This window comes from Oncorhynchus masou, chromosome 10, assembly GCF_036934945.1.
Source record: "Oncorhynchus masou masou isolate Uvic2021 chromosome 10, UVic_Omas_1.1, whole genome shotgun sequence".
NCBI lineage: Eukaryota > Metazoa > Chordata > Actinopteri > Salmoniformes > Salmonidae > Oncorhynchus > Oncorhynchus masou.
Window position 1 is genome coordinate 50,315,543 of NC_088221.1, and position 14,334 is coordinate 50,329,876.

A 14,334-nucleotide genomic window follows, 5' to 3' on the forward strand; every position below is an offset into this window, starting at 1 on the left:
TATTTTTTATTCAATTGAAGCAAGCACACACATTTTTAGGAAAATGTACCTTTTTTAGTTTAGTCATAGTTATCTTAGAAATGTTTACGTTGCAGGCTGATTAGCATCTATTTAATTGCAATGTCCCATAGATTGGAGCCCCATAGATTGGAGCCCCATACCAACAAAACAAGTTGAAGCCATATAATTCAAAAAAGAAAGTTTATATCTAATATTTATTTCTGAAACTTAATGTTGACGATTCACAAATGATTTTGATTCACACGATTCAATATAATAATGTGACTGAACAGCATCCAAACTAATACAACGTTCATTTTGTCAAGAAGAATCATTTAAATGAATCATATGAAGTAAAACAAAACAAAAAAATTAAAAAGGTACGTACAATGTTGTTCATTTGTACGGCCTTATTTGCAAGTTGGTTGGTCGAACGTTTTTTTTTTTTGAGAGGGGGGGAACATGTCAAAAACAGTTAACTAGAGGGGTACAAGATATGTTTTCAATTGGCTACCTAGTCAATCTGTTCTCTATCATATTTCATAGGCTAGACCAACCTGTTGCTGTAATGTCCGACAGTCTCGCTCTACTTGAACAATGGCCCACACACACCACGCAGGTGACGCGCACAAACACAGACTCACTTGTTATTCTGATCCTGGCTGATATTTCAAATTTTATTGGATTGATAAAATATATATATTTTTAAACTGTGCCTAAATAAAATGACATAAATCAATTCTCATTACTTTTCCTACGCTTTTCCAGGCCTTTAAAATTCCATTGCTTTGATTTCCATGATGGTAGAAACCCTGAGCACCTCTACAGTAAAACGTGCCAGAGAAATAAGAGGAGACAGGGGTTCAAATGACTGCTAGAAAAACAGACTGCTTCTGTAAACATCTCTCAACATTGAGCTTGTTACCAGTAAAGGCGGAGTCATAAAACAAAGAAGAGGTGGCAACAGAGACAGAGAGTTAATGGTTTTCCATGAGAGGACTAAACATCAGTCAGCACCTCTGGAGGAGCGAGCTCTACACACCAACTAACAACAAAAGACCTGAGAGGAGAGGGTAGAGGGAGATGAGATGAGAGAAGAGAGGTTGTGGTGGAGGAGGGAGGAGAAGAGAGGAGGGAGGGAGGTGGAGAGAGGTGGTGGAGGAGGGAGGGAGGGAGGGAGGAGAAGAGAGGTTGTGGTGGAGCAGGGAGGAGAAGAGAGGAGGGAGGGAGGGAGGGAGGAGAAGAGAGGGAGGGAGGAGAAGAGAGGTTGTGGTGGAGGAGGGAGGAGAAGAGAGGAGGGAGGGAGGTGGAGAGAGGTGGTGGAGGAGGGAGGAGAGGAGAAGAGAAGAGGGAGGGAGGGAGGAGAAGAGAGGTTGTGGTGGAGCAGGGAGGAGAAGAGAGGTTGTGGTGGAGGAGGGAGGAGAAGAGAGGAGGGAGGTGGAGAGAGGTGGTGGAGGAGGGATGAGAGGAGAAGAGAGGAGGGGGGGAGGAGAAGAGAGGAGGGGGAGGAGAAGAGAGGTGGTGGTGAGGAGAAGAGAGGTGGTGGTGAGGAGAAGAGAGGTGGTGGTGAGGAGAAGAGGAGCGAGGTGGAGAGAGGTGGTGGTGTAGCAGGGAGAAGAGAGGAGGTAGGAATGGAGGGAGGGAGGAGAAGAAGAGGAGCGAGGTGGAGAGGAAAACTCGCTGTATCTCTGATCTGTGCTTTCTCTCCACAATGCCCGGTCACACTTTTTTTTTTTTTGCAGAAAAACAAACAAATTAAACAATTAATTTGATTAAACTATCCTGCTTCAGAGTCGTTAAACCTGCCTGCCCCCCCCCCACCCACTTTTGTTCACAACTTGACTTTGAAGTGGAGGGCAGAGAGAGAGGGGGAGACTTGCACAAGTTGGCATATCCACCACCTCCACCCACACTTCAACACCAACTAACAACAAAGGCCTGAGAAAAAAGGGAGGAGATGGCAGCTATACCGACGAGTGCCAGCCTCCCCCTCTCTGCCCTCCACTTCAAAGTTGTGAACAAAGTCCCAAACAAGCAGGGTGTGTGTGTGTGTGTGTGGGGGGGGGGGGGGGTTAATGACTGAAGCAGGATAATTTAATTCGATTGTTTCTTTTCTGCTAAATTACAAGCGTGAAGGCGCGTTGTGGAGAGAAAGCACAGATCAGAAATGCAGCGAGGTTTTTCCTGTCACATGGGAACGAAGAGTAACAGTGGAGGGAAGAAACAGATATTGGTTGAAGGGTGAAGTTGCCCCTAGATGCTGATCTTGGGTCATTTTTTTTTTTTTTGCATTTCCCCCCACTAAATGGTTAAGGATGGGATTGAAGGAGGGAAAACTGATCCTAGATCAGTACGTAGTGGAAACCCTGAAGAACGGACATTCCAGGAAGATGAATCACCCCGTAGACCTTACCATGAAGGGCCACAGAGCATTAACCCCCCATAGACCTGACCATGAAGGGCCACAGAGCATTAACCCCCCATAGACCTTACCATGAAGGGCCACAGAGCATTAACCCCCCATAGACCTTACCATGAAGGGCCACAGAGCATTAACCCCCCATAGACCTTACCATGAAGGGCCACAGAGCATTAACCCCCATAGACCTTACCATGAAGGGCCACAGAGCATTAACCCCCATAGACCTTACCATGAAGGGCCACAGTGTATTAACCCCCTATAGACCTTACCATGAAGGGCCACAGAGCATTAACCCCCCATAGACCTTACCATGAAGGGCCACACAGTGTATTAACCCCCCATAGACCTTACCATGAAGGGCCACAGTGTATTAACCCCCCATAGACCTTACCATGAAGGGCCACAGTGTATTAATCACCACGTAGACCTTACCATGAAGGGCCACAGTGTATTAACCCCCCATAGACCTTACCATGAAGGGCCACACAGTGTATTAACCCCCATAGACCTTACCATGAAGGGCCACAGATTAACCCCCATAGACCTTACCATGAAGGGCCACAGTGTATTAACCCCCATAGACCTTACCATGAAGGGCCACAGTGTATTAACCCCCATAGACCTTACCATGAAGGGCCACAGAGTATTAACCCCCATAGACCTTACCATGAAGGGCCACAGTGTATTAACCCCCATAGACCTTACCATGAAGGGCCACACAGTGTATTAACCCCCCATAGACCTTACCATGAAGGGCCACACAGTGTATTAACCCCCATAGACCTTACCATGAAGGGCCACAGTGTATTAACCCCCGTAGACCTTACCATGAAGGGCCACAGTGTATTAACCCCCATAGACCTTACCATGAAGGGCCACACAGTGTATTAACCCCCCATAGACCTTACCATGAAGGGCCACACAGTGTATTAACCCCCATAGACCTTACCATGAAGGGCCACACAGTGTATTAACCCCCCATAGACCTTACCATGAAGGGCCACACAGTGTATTAACCCCCCATAGACCTTACCATGAAGGGCCACACAGTGTATTAACCCCCCATAGACCTTACCATGAAGGGCCACACAGTGTATTAACCCCCCAGAGACCTTACCATGATAGACCTTAGAAGGGCCACACAGTGTATTAACCCCCCATAGACCTTACCATGAAGGGCCACAGTGTATTAACCCCCCATAGACCTTACCATGAAGGGCCACACAGTGTATTAACCCCCCATAGACCTTACCATGAAGGGCCACACAGTGTATTAACCCCCCATAGACCTTACCATGAAGGGCCACACAGTGTATTAACCCCCCATAGACCTTACCATGAAGGGCCACACAGTGTATTAACCCCCCATAGACCTTACCATGAAGGGCCACACAGTGTATTAACCCCCCATAGACCTTACCATGAAGGGCCACAGTGTATTAACCCCCCATAGACCTTACCATGAAGGGCCACAGAGCATTAACCCCCCATAGACCTTACCATGAAGGGCCACAGAGCATTAACCCCCCATAGACCTTACCATGAAGGGCCACACAGTGTATTAATCACCCCATAGACCTTACCATGAAGGGCCACACAGAGTATTGCATCCAACCCAATTTGATTTACTTGACATTTCTAGTGGAGTCAGGGCCTCCTCCTCCAGCCCACACACAGTTGTAACAACATATTTCAACAGAAAACAAACCACACCAACAACATACAGTAGTAGTCTTGCGACCATCCTACCGACAACACAGTGCTGAGCCAGTCATGCTTTTTTTGAGGTTGGTTCAGTTATGAAAAAAAACAAGCACATTCCTCTCTCATAGTCTGTGTGCATGCTATCCGTCTCCGTTCTTGACTTAATTTATCTCGTGAATGATTTGATTTCTCTCCAGAGAAAACCGCGCATTGGTTAGTTAAAAGGTTAATTTTTTTTATTTTTTAAATGTGTTTAATAAACTACATTTAGCTTAGAATCGCTCAGCAGTAGTGACCACGCCTAGCTAGTGATATTAGTTATTACCAGGGAAAGATGGTTGAATGTACCCACACAGAAAATTTTCCAATAGTATAGCGTAGTATTGTGACCACTATAGATCGGGACTTAGCGATGTTGACTTCTTACCTGGGAAAGACTGTTGGGGCTCACAGCTGAGCTCGCCGATACCGTTGCCATAGCAATAACACTTGTACATGACGCTGTGGATCAGCTTGTCCCATGATTGGCCGATCTGATAGAACACCCTGGTCTCTGGCTCCTGGCACTGGTCTGAGATCAGATATTAAAACGGTGAGATTTAGGCTGTGTCCAACATGACAGCCTATGTAGTGAACTGCTGTTTATGGTGTATTGGCGTGACAACGACCAGAGGAGTTAGTAAGACAGCACACAAACAGATATGGGAACCAGGCTAGAATAGGAGTTTAAGACAGCACACAAACAGATATGGGAACCAGGCTAGAATAGGAGTTTAAGACAGCACACAAACAGATATGGGAACCAGGCTAGAATAGGAGTTTAAGACAGCACACAAACAGATATGGGAACCAGGCTAGAATAGGAGTTTAAGACAGCACACAAACAGATATGGGAACCAGGCTAGAATAGGAGTTTAAGACAGCACACAAACAGATATGGGAACCAGGCTAGAATAGGAGTTTAAGACAGCACACAAACAGATATGGGAACCAGGCTAGAATAGGAGTTTAAGACAGCACAAACAGATATGGGAACCAGGCTAGTCAAGCACAGTAAGGATTGATACTGCCACAAATGAATAGCTTGGTCCATAATAAAAACAATGCTAGGTTTGTATGAACTATAAACTCACCAATGGCGTCACACTTCCAGCGCCCACGGCCCTGTCCGAAACAGGTACAGTTCATCATGTAGCCCTCTTCATGAAGTTTAGTGAAGGTCTGATTCACCTCATGGGTCGACCCGTCCACAATACACTGATCTGTGACAGGAAGAATTACACAACGTCAAAAACAGCTGCTCCAAATTCTCTCCCTACCGCTTCCTCCCCAATATTGGTTCCACCTTTACAGGTCTGAGAACATCAAAGTGTTATGGTCAAGGGGAAGGAAGAGAATGAGACCCGGCTGTACATCACATGTTCTATGTGGTATGTATGACCTCTCACCTACTTTCATGTGTATTAGAAAGGAGCTGTAAAAATGTATTTAAAATCCTATTTTTATTACCTTTGAGCTGGGAGTAAGCGATACAGCTCCACTCTCCACGACCGTTCCCAACGCAGGTACAGCGCATCATGTGTCCCAGGACGTCGTGGCGTTTATCCCACTGGTCTCCCACACGGTACATCACACCCTCGCTGGTCGTACACACCTCCTCGTGAGCTAAGAGGACAGAGAACTTAGAAGTTAGAATTCAGAAGATAGAATGTTTTAAACATTCTAGAATGTTAGATCTCAGAACATATAGAACTCCTGGAGCAGAAGGTCAAATTAAACTTTTAAAAGTTGAACGACAACCAGATGTTCATAACATAACCCTTCAGAGGATTATTATCTACACATTTAAGGTCTCTGTGGGGGCCGGTCTTCCTAATTGAACGAGATACAGATAGGAGGTCTGTCTGTGTGGAGAGTTGGCAACAGAGAATGGGGTGCAGTGTAGACTGTGGAGGTGTTGACGAGGCTGACTGCAGCTGGCTGCCCTGGAGACCTGACAGGCAGTGAAGAGAGTCTCTCTCTGTAGTCTCTTTCAGGAAGAAACACGGTGGCCTCTCTCTGGCTCGCCTCTGGGCTCTGGGAGTCTCTCCCGCTCTCTGGCCCGCCTCTGGGCTCTGGGAGTCTCTCCCTCTCTCTGGCTCGCCTCTGGGAGTCTCTCCCTCTCTCTCCCTCTCTCTGGGTCTAGGCTCTGGGAGTCTCTCTCCCGCTCTCTGGGTCTAGGCTCTGGGAGTCTCTCTCCCGCTCTCTGGGTCTAGGCTCTGGGAGTCTCTCTCCCTCTCTCTGGGTCTAGGCTCTGGGAGTCTCTCTCCCTCTCTCTGGGTCTAGGCTCTGGGAGTCTCTCTCCCTCTCTCTGGGTCTAGGCTCTGGGTCAGGTTTCATTACTCTGGTTCTGGTGGTCTGGGCTCTAGGCCTGGAATTCTGGCTCTGGCGTGGGAGCCCAGGCTCTGGGTCTCCGCTAGGTCTGCCTGGGCCCCTTCAGCCCAGCTGGGAGGCTAAAAACAGTGATAAGAATCACCATTAACTCTTTACAGGCCAAACAGTACCCTTTCTCATGGTAATTTACCCAGTCGCCTAATGACTGCACTTAAACTCAATAACTGGTCAGTACTTTCAACAGGCGTGTGAATTTACCACTGACCCATTCAGCAAAAGGGAGATTGACTGATTGTGTAAAAATCCCCAAAAGAACAAACAGAAGGCAGAGATTGAGGCCATGTTAAAGAGGGAGAGCAGAGAGGTAGAGTGAACCTCCCACAATGGCCTCAGTCATATCATTACCATTTTCAGAATGTGTTTGTTTAAAAGGCAGAACCCTTTTGTGTTCTAAGACAACAGACGGCATTTTAAAAACACTGATTTGATTTAAAAAGGCGAGCATCTACTGTAAATGTAAAAAAGGTACAACACAAGGTTCCCTCCACTCTGCTTTAATGTAATCGGCGTGTCTGTTAAGTGCCTTGCTCAAGGGCACGTCGACAGATTTTTCACCTAGTCGTCTCTGGAATTTTGAACCAACGACCTTTAGGGGGTGGCAGCATCATGTTGTGGGGGTGCTTTGCTGCAGGAGGAACTGGTGCATTTCACAAAATAGATGGCATCATGAGGGAGGAAAATTATGAGGATATATTGAAGCAACATCTCAAGACATCAGTCAGGAAGTTAAAGCTTGGTCGCAAATGGGTCTTCCAGATGGACAATGACCCCAAGCATATTTCCAAAGTTGTGGCAAATGGCTTAAGGACAACAAAGTCAAGGTATTGCAGTGGCCATCACAAAGCCCCGACCTCAATCTCAAAGAAAATGTGGGCAGAACTGAAAAAGCGTGAGTGAGCAAGGAAGCCTACAAACCTGACTCTGTTACACCAGCTCTGTCAGGAGGAGTGGGCCAAAATTCACCCAACTTTTTGTGGGAAGCTTGTGGCAGGCTAACCGAAACGTTGACCCAGGTTAAACAATTTAAAGGCAATGCTACCAAATACTAATTGAGTGTATGTAAACTTCTGACCCACTGTGTATGTGATGAAAGAAATCAAATCTGAAATAAATCATTCTCTCTACTATTATTCGGACATTTCACATCCTTAAAATGAAGTGGTGATTCTAACTGACCTAAGACAGGGAATTATTACTAGGATTAAATGTCAGGAATTGTGAAAAACTGAGTTTAAATATATTTGACTAAGGTGTATGGAAACGTCTGACTTCAGCTGCATATAGGAGATGAGTTGGTGCCACTTTCCACTAACAGCTCAAAATCTGTCCTTGTTAAAGTCTAGACAAACAGCAGAGGCCGGCTACATCTGACTGGATCGTCACACTGCAGGGACTACAGGCGATGGGACGACCACTGGCTGCTTCAATAACGATCGTCGCGTTGTACGTTGTCTTGCAAAAAGAACTGAGAAACGAGACCACAGCACTCACCAGCCATGGGGCAGAAGCCAAACCGCTGTTCGCCGTCATAGTTGGTGGTGGTTCCACACCACTTCATGCCGTCCCTGCGCCCGTCCGCGGTACAGTCGGTGTAGTTTCTCCCATTGTAGAGGAAGGGGAACTGACACAGAGCACCGTTAGAGTTTCCTCCTCTGGTCGGCACCATTACTGCAAACACAACAGACACCATGAGGGGCGTGTCCCAGATGACATCATGTTACCTAGATAGGGCCCTGGTCAAAAGTTGTGCACTGTGGGTCCCTGGTCAAAAGTTGTGCACTATGGGTCCATGGTCAAAAGTTGTGCACTATGGGTCCATGGTCAAAAGTTGTGCACTGTGGGGCCCTGGTCAAAAGTTGTGCACTATGGGTCCATGGTCAAAAGTTGTGCACTATGGGTCCATGGTCAAAAGTTGTGCACTATGGGCCCTGGTCAAAAGTTGTGCACTATGGGTCCATGGTCAAAAGTTGTGCACTATGGGTCCATGGTCAAAAGTTGTGCACTATGGGTCCATGGTCAAAAGTTGTGCACTATGGGTCCATGGTCAAAAGTTGTGCACTATGGGTCCATGGTCAAAAGTTGTGCACTATGGGTCCATGGTCAAAAGTTGTGCACTATGGGCCCTGGTCAAAAATTGTGCACTATGGGTCCATGGTCAAAAGTTGTGCACTATGGGTCCATGGTCAAAAGTTGTGCACTATGGGTCCATGGTCAAAAGTTGTGCACTATGGGGCCCTGGTCAAAAGTTGTGCACTATAAAGGGAATAGGTGCCATTGGGGATGCAGACAATGTAAACTACCCAAAGAAACCTGGATAGTAAGTCCCATTCTAATAAAAGCCAGATGTTAAATGATGTTGGCTGGCTGGAATTCTAGTGACTCTGCTGGAAAACGCTCAGGGTTGAGATCACCAGTCAACATATGTTTGTGTTGAGCTCCCACAGATCATAGGCTTATCAGCTGAAACGCTTGCTCTACTCGTGTTGCCACTCTGTTCCCTATTTTTTTTAGGTTCAGAAAAGAGAGTCACCTTCTCTTTCTCATATAAAAAGCTGTAAATCAAATATTTTACAAAATCTCACCATTCTTCTTGGTACAGAAGGAGAATTTCTGTTCTGTCTCGCAGTCAGAAGAAATACAGCACCACAGCTGCCCGTCGGGGCGTCCCTCTGAGATACAGGAGTGGTGTGTCTTCCCCATGAAGGTGAAGGGGAACACACAGGGCTGACCATTGGAGTTCCCACCGTACACTGGGGCTGGGCCCTCTGTAAACACAAACACATAGAATCAGAACAATGTCCGAAAAGAACCAGAACAATGTCCGAAAAGAACCAGAACAATGTCCGAAAAGAACCAGAACAATGTCCGAAAAGAACCAGAACAATGTCAGAAAAGAACCAGAACAATGTCCGAAAAGAACCAGAACAATGTTAGAAAGATTGCTGACTGACGCAAGCTGCCTGTTTTTATTGTTAGAGCTTTGATCAGTAATATTTCCAATGTATTCATTGTTTCAAATCAACTTGAACCAACAAACGATATATACACATGTATTTAGTACCGCAGAGACATTGACAGATTCAAGATCAAACTTTCTAATTTATTTACCATGTGAATAAAAAATAAATTTAAAAAATGGAAATCTTACTCAATAGATTTAAAAATAATAATAATAATAATAATGGCCTGGCATGAATAATTCCCTTTCAGAGGTTATTAAAACCACTGTTCAGAACTTGGACCAAAATTAAACCATTAGAGGCAGGCATGAATTCACATGAATAAGACTACGAACACGTACCCCACTCTTCACAACTGACCCCGTTGCCCAGGCACGTACACAGCATCTGTTTGCTTCCCTGGGTCTTGATCCATCTCATCCCCAGGGCGTAGGCCACCCCCGCGTCCGTCTGGCAGGCCCCTTCCTGGGCTAGACCGGGGTGAGGCTCCAGGCCGGGCTGGGGAAGGGGGTGGGGCTGATACACAGCCGGCTGGATGTTAGTGATCACGCGGGACCCCGTCCCTGGAAATTGGGGGGGGGGGGGGGGGGGGGAGGGACGCTTTCAGTCAGTGACATTGTTTGTAAAAATGTATAGCACTAGATTTGGGTTGACACATTTGTAGTAAAAAAAAAGAGATCTTGCTAAAGAAAATGGGGGAACATTTAAAACAGCACACAGGAACCATGTTTCCAGTCAACAGAAAAGTTTAAATACAGTGTAGATTAACTAATTTGCTTTGACTAGTTTACGGGACAGTTTACCCAGAAACCGATTAAGCACCACCCTATAATGTTCAATTGATATCCTGTGTCCGGAAAAATCCCCGGAAAAATCCCAAAAGAGAATCTGTCGCTTTTAAAATGTTGGTAGAGGCTTGTAATTACAATGCAGTTCAACCACAAGCTATCTGGGGAAAGCCATCTGTCTCTCACATATTATATATTTAACACTTCCACACACACACACACACACACTAGAAGTCTCACCCAGTCCGGTAGTGTGGAGGGAGGCGTGTCTCTCACACTTCCATTCGCCACGCCCGTTCCCCGTACACAGACACTGCAGCATGTGACCTCTGGCGTCCGTCTTGCTCCAGGTGTCTCCAATACGATAGGATGTCAGTGTGTCCTGGTCGTTACACCGATCTGAGGGGGAAAAGGAGAACAGGGTCGTGACTGCCTGGAATTGTCCAATAAGATGGTGATTTTAGTTCCGTTGCAAATTATTTTGCTACATTTTGACCTTTATGAATACAGCCCAGTTTAGCGCCACTAACAGGATAATGGGCAGTGGTATATTATGTACCACGTTTTATAATGTTATAGAATTGCATTGGGTTTTAATTAAGGATATGTAAAAAAAAAAAAACATTTTCTTTAAAACACTTAAAAACGGAACAATTATAATTTACACCACAGATCATTTACATTCTTTTTCACCAAGTTAAGCTGAAGTTTTCCCTTCATTAGGTCTACTGAACCACACACACACACACACACACACACACACACACACACACACACACACACACACACACACACACACACACACACACACACACACACACACACACACACACACACACACACACACACACACACACACACACACACACACACACACACACACACACGGCTTGCAGAGGCCAATGCAAATGGGATCCAGCTGGTGTGTATACGCCTGAGGGCATATATGTGTTTGTGTGTGTGTGTGAGAGTCTCTTACTTCTAGAGGTACAGGTGATCCTGCCACTCCCCTCCCCTAGACAGGTGCAGTCTACGATCATCCAGCCCTGGTACGGTTTCTCCCAGGTTTCACCCACCACGTAGGATGTCCCCGCCGTGTTGTCATAGCAACGCTCAGCTGCGGAGAGAGAGCGAGAGAGACAGACAGAGAGAGACACAGAGAGAGAGACACAGAGAGAGAGACACAGAGAGAGAGACACAGAGAGAGAGACACAGAGAGAGAGACACAGAGAGAGAGAGACAGAGAGAGAGACAGAGAGAGAGACAGAGAGAGAGAGAGACAGAGGGAGAGTCTTATGATGCCGTGTTTGTTTTGACAGCTATCACCCCAGTTGCAGGTTGTGGTATTCAACTAGACACGCAACGGAAGCAAACGGACCGAAGGTACCATCTATACTTATCCAATAAACGTTTGTTTCTATTTAAAACGTTGCACTAAGTTTTGCTACAGTGTGCTTTAATAAATACAACCCCAGGTGAAAAGTCCTTTCCCAATGCTCACCAACAGGTTTACAGGTCCACTCTCCCTTGCCGTTGCCCAGGCAGACACACTCCAGCATATAGCTCTCAGTGTCATGAGGTCTCTTCCACGTGTCCCCAATCTTATAGGACTCACCCCCCTCATGACAACGGTCTGGGAGATAGAGCACAGTGAGACATTTTAACACAGTCAGACAGACACAGTCAGGCAGAGTCAGGCAGACAGAGAGTCAGGCAGACAGAGAGTCAGGCAGACAGAGAGTCAGGCAGACAGAGAGTCAGGCAGACAGAGAGTCAGACAGACACCCATCCAGCTGCAGAGACTACATCACATACTGTGAGGTCTCAATGTGTTATGGAGATTTAACGAGATTAACTATAGCCCACTCACTGGTACAGAGACACACACACACACACACTCACTGGTACAGAGACACACACACACTGGTACAGAGACACACACACACTGGTACAGAGACACACACACACTGGTACAGAGACACACACAGGTACAGAGACACACACAGGTACAGAGACACACACACACACACACAATAACACACAATAACACACACACACACACACACACACACACACACACACACACAGGTACAGAGACACACACACACACAGAGACACACACACACTGGTACAGAGACACACACACACACTCACTGGCAATGGTGCAGCTGATTTTCCCCCGGCCAGAGCCAATGCATGTACAATCCCAGATCATGCCCTCTTTGGGTCTCTCATAGGTCTCACCAACCAGATAAGACCTGGCGTTGATCTTATCATAGCAGGTCTCCTCAGCTGTGAAACATATTTGGGGTATGTTATGGGTTTCGTTAGTCACTGGGTGTGCACACAGAAACACAGACAAGATGCAGATGAACACACATAAAGATTATATATTTATCCTAGGAGAACTCGAAGCCGAGGACACAATAGCATCAAGAGTAGTTACACTCTCTACCAATGAGGCAATAGCATCAAGAGTAGTTACACTCTCTCTACCAATGAGGCAATAGCATCAAGAGCAGTTACACTCTCACTACCAATGAGGCAATAGCATCAAGAGTAGTTACACTCTCTCTACCAATGAGGCAATAGCATCAAGAGCAGTTACACTCTCTCTACCAATGAGGCAATAGCATCAAGAGTATTTACACTCTCTCTACCAATGAGACAATAGCATCAAGAGTAGTTACACTCTCTCTACCAATGAGGCAATAGCATCAAGACTAGTTACACTCCCTCTACCAATGAGGCAATAGCATCAAGAGCAGTTACACTCTCTACCAATGAGGCAATAGCATCAAGAGTATTTACACTCCCTCTACCAATGAGGCAATAGCATCAAGAGTAGTTACACTCTCTCTACCAATGAGGCAATAGCATCAAGAGTAGTTACACTCTCTCTACAGATGACACAGAGCCTATACCTGGAGTTCTTGACAAAGGTACCCTGAGAGAACATATTTAAACTTCGATCATTGCAATAATTATTTAACATAAGTTAATTGACATTTACAAAATGGTGAGAGACAAAGGACTTGCATTGACCATATATATACCGCTCCTAATATATATATATATAAATAAAGAAGTAGAAATGCACGTTCACCTTCGGGTTTTGTTTTACACTTAATTCCCGCAACTCCGTGACAAGTGCAGACCAACATCGTGCCCAGATAGGAACGCTCCCATTGGTCGTTAATGTTATACATCTGTCCATTATCAATGCAGCCGTCTAGGGAAGGAACGTCAACTTGTTACACTTCCAAGTAGATTGACACAATCCATGTTTACCATAATAATAATAATAATAAGACGAAATGTCAAAAATACTAAACATACAATAAAACTTTTAAGATACTATTCTATAATAGACTACCAAAACGTTTTACAAATAATAAATATTCCCCCCCAAAAAAGTAGGAAAACCTCACCTTGAGAGACGGATGATACCGAAGGTATTCTGGTTTCTCCCTGATGAGCCTGCCGCCTGCTCTTCCTGTTCGGCATACAGTTCACAGCGGTCCCGATGCAAAGCACCACCAGAACCCTGATAACAGGGCTACTGGACATATTGATTACGGGACAGGAAAATCTGGGGGAAATGTGGAATCTTAGCGGTAGTTTGATGTAGCTCTTCTAAAAAAACAAAACCCATGAAAGATCCACGGTGAATTCGGAGGCTAGTTCGGTTGTACTGTTCGTGAAACCAAATGTTTCTTTTCTCCCCCTTTTTTGCACACAGCCTCCTCGGATAGTATCCTGCCCCGTCAGTCCCTCAGCCGTACCGCTCCTAATAGGCTCCCAAACTAGTGAGCGCTTTTATTTGGGCATCGCTTTCTACTGGGGATGGAGGAGGGTCCAACAACACCAACGATAAACACACGTCAAAGACACTGGTTACGAATCATCCCCCCAATTTTTTAATTTTTTAAATTACCGTTAATTTATCCAGTATCGTAAAATAGGAAATACATGAGTATATTTAAATAGAAGCTATGACGAGACAGTTAGGCTTCTTTTAATTTAC

General features: G+C 45.7%; 1 protein-coding gene across 2 annotated transcripts in view; it reads right to left on the reverse strand.

The window, feature by feature from the left end:
- The window catches only part of fn1a (fibronectin 1a), a 72,437-nt gene extending 58,337 nt beyond the window's left edge, over positions 1–14,100 (reverse strand). For both annotated transcript variants that reach the window (XM_064976966.1, XM_064976965.1), the window contains exons 1-12: positions 13,739–14,100; positions 13,414–13,539; positions 12,462–12,599; positions 11,809–11,940; positions 11,287–11,424; positions 10,548–10,706; positions 9,861–10,082; positions 9,142–9,324; positions 8,051–8,227; positions 5,636–5,791; positions 5,260–5,388; positions 4,554–4,697 (exon numbers count right to left, since the gene is read on the reverse strand). In XM_064976966.1, the coding sequence (XP_064833038.1) occupies positions 4,554–4,697; positions 5,260–5,388; positions 5,636–5,791; positions 8,051–8,227; positions 9,142–9,324; positions 9,861–10,082; positions 10,548–10,706; positions 11,287–11,424; positions 11,809–11,940; positions 12,462–12,599; positions 13,414–13,539; positions 13,739–13,877 (1,843 nt within the window). In that variant the 5' untranslated portion in view covers positions 13,878–14,100. The remainder of the gene's footprint in view (positions 1–4,553; positions 4,698–5,259; positions 5,389–5,635; positions 5,792–8,050; positions 8,228–9,141; positions 9,325–9,860; positions 10,083–10,547; positions 10,707–11,286; positions 11,425–11,808; positions 11,941–12,461; positions 12,600–13,413; positions 13,540–13,738) is intronic.
- Positions 14,101–14,334: the final 234 nt, after the last annotated feature.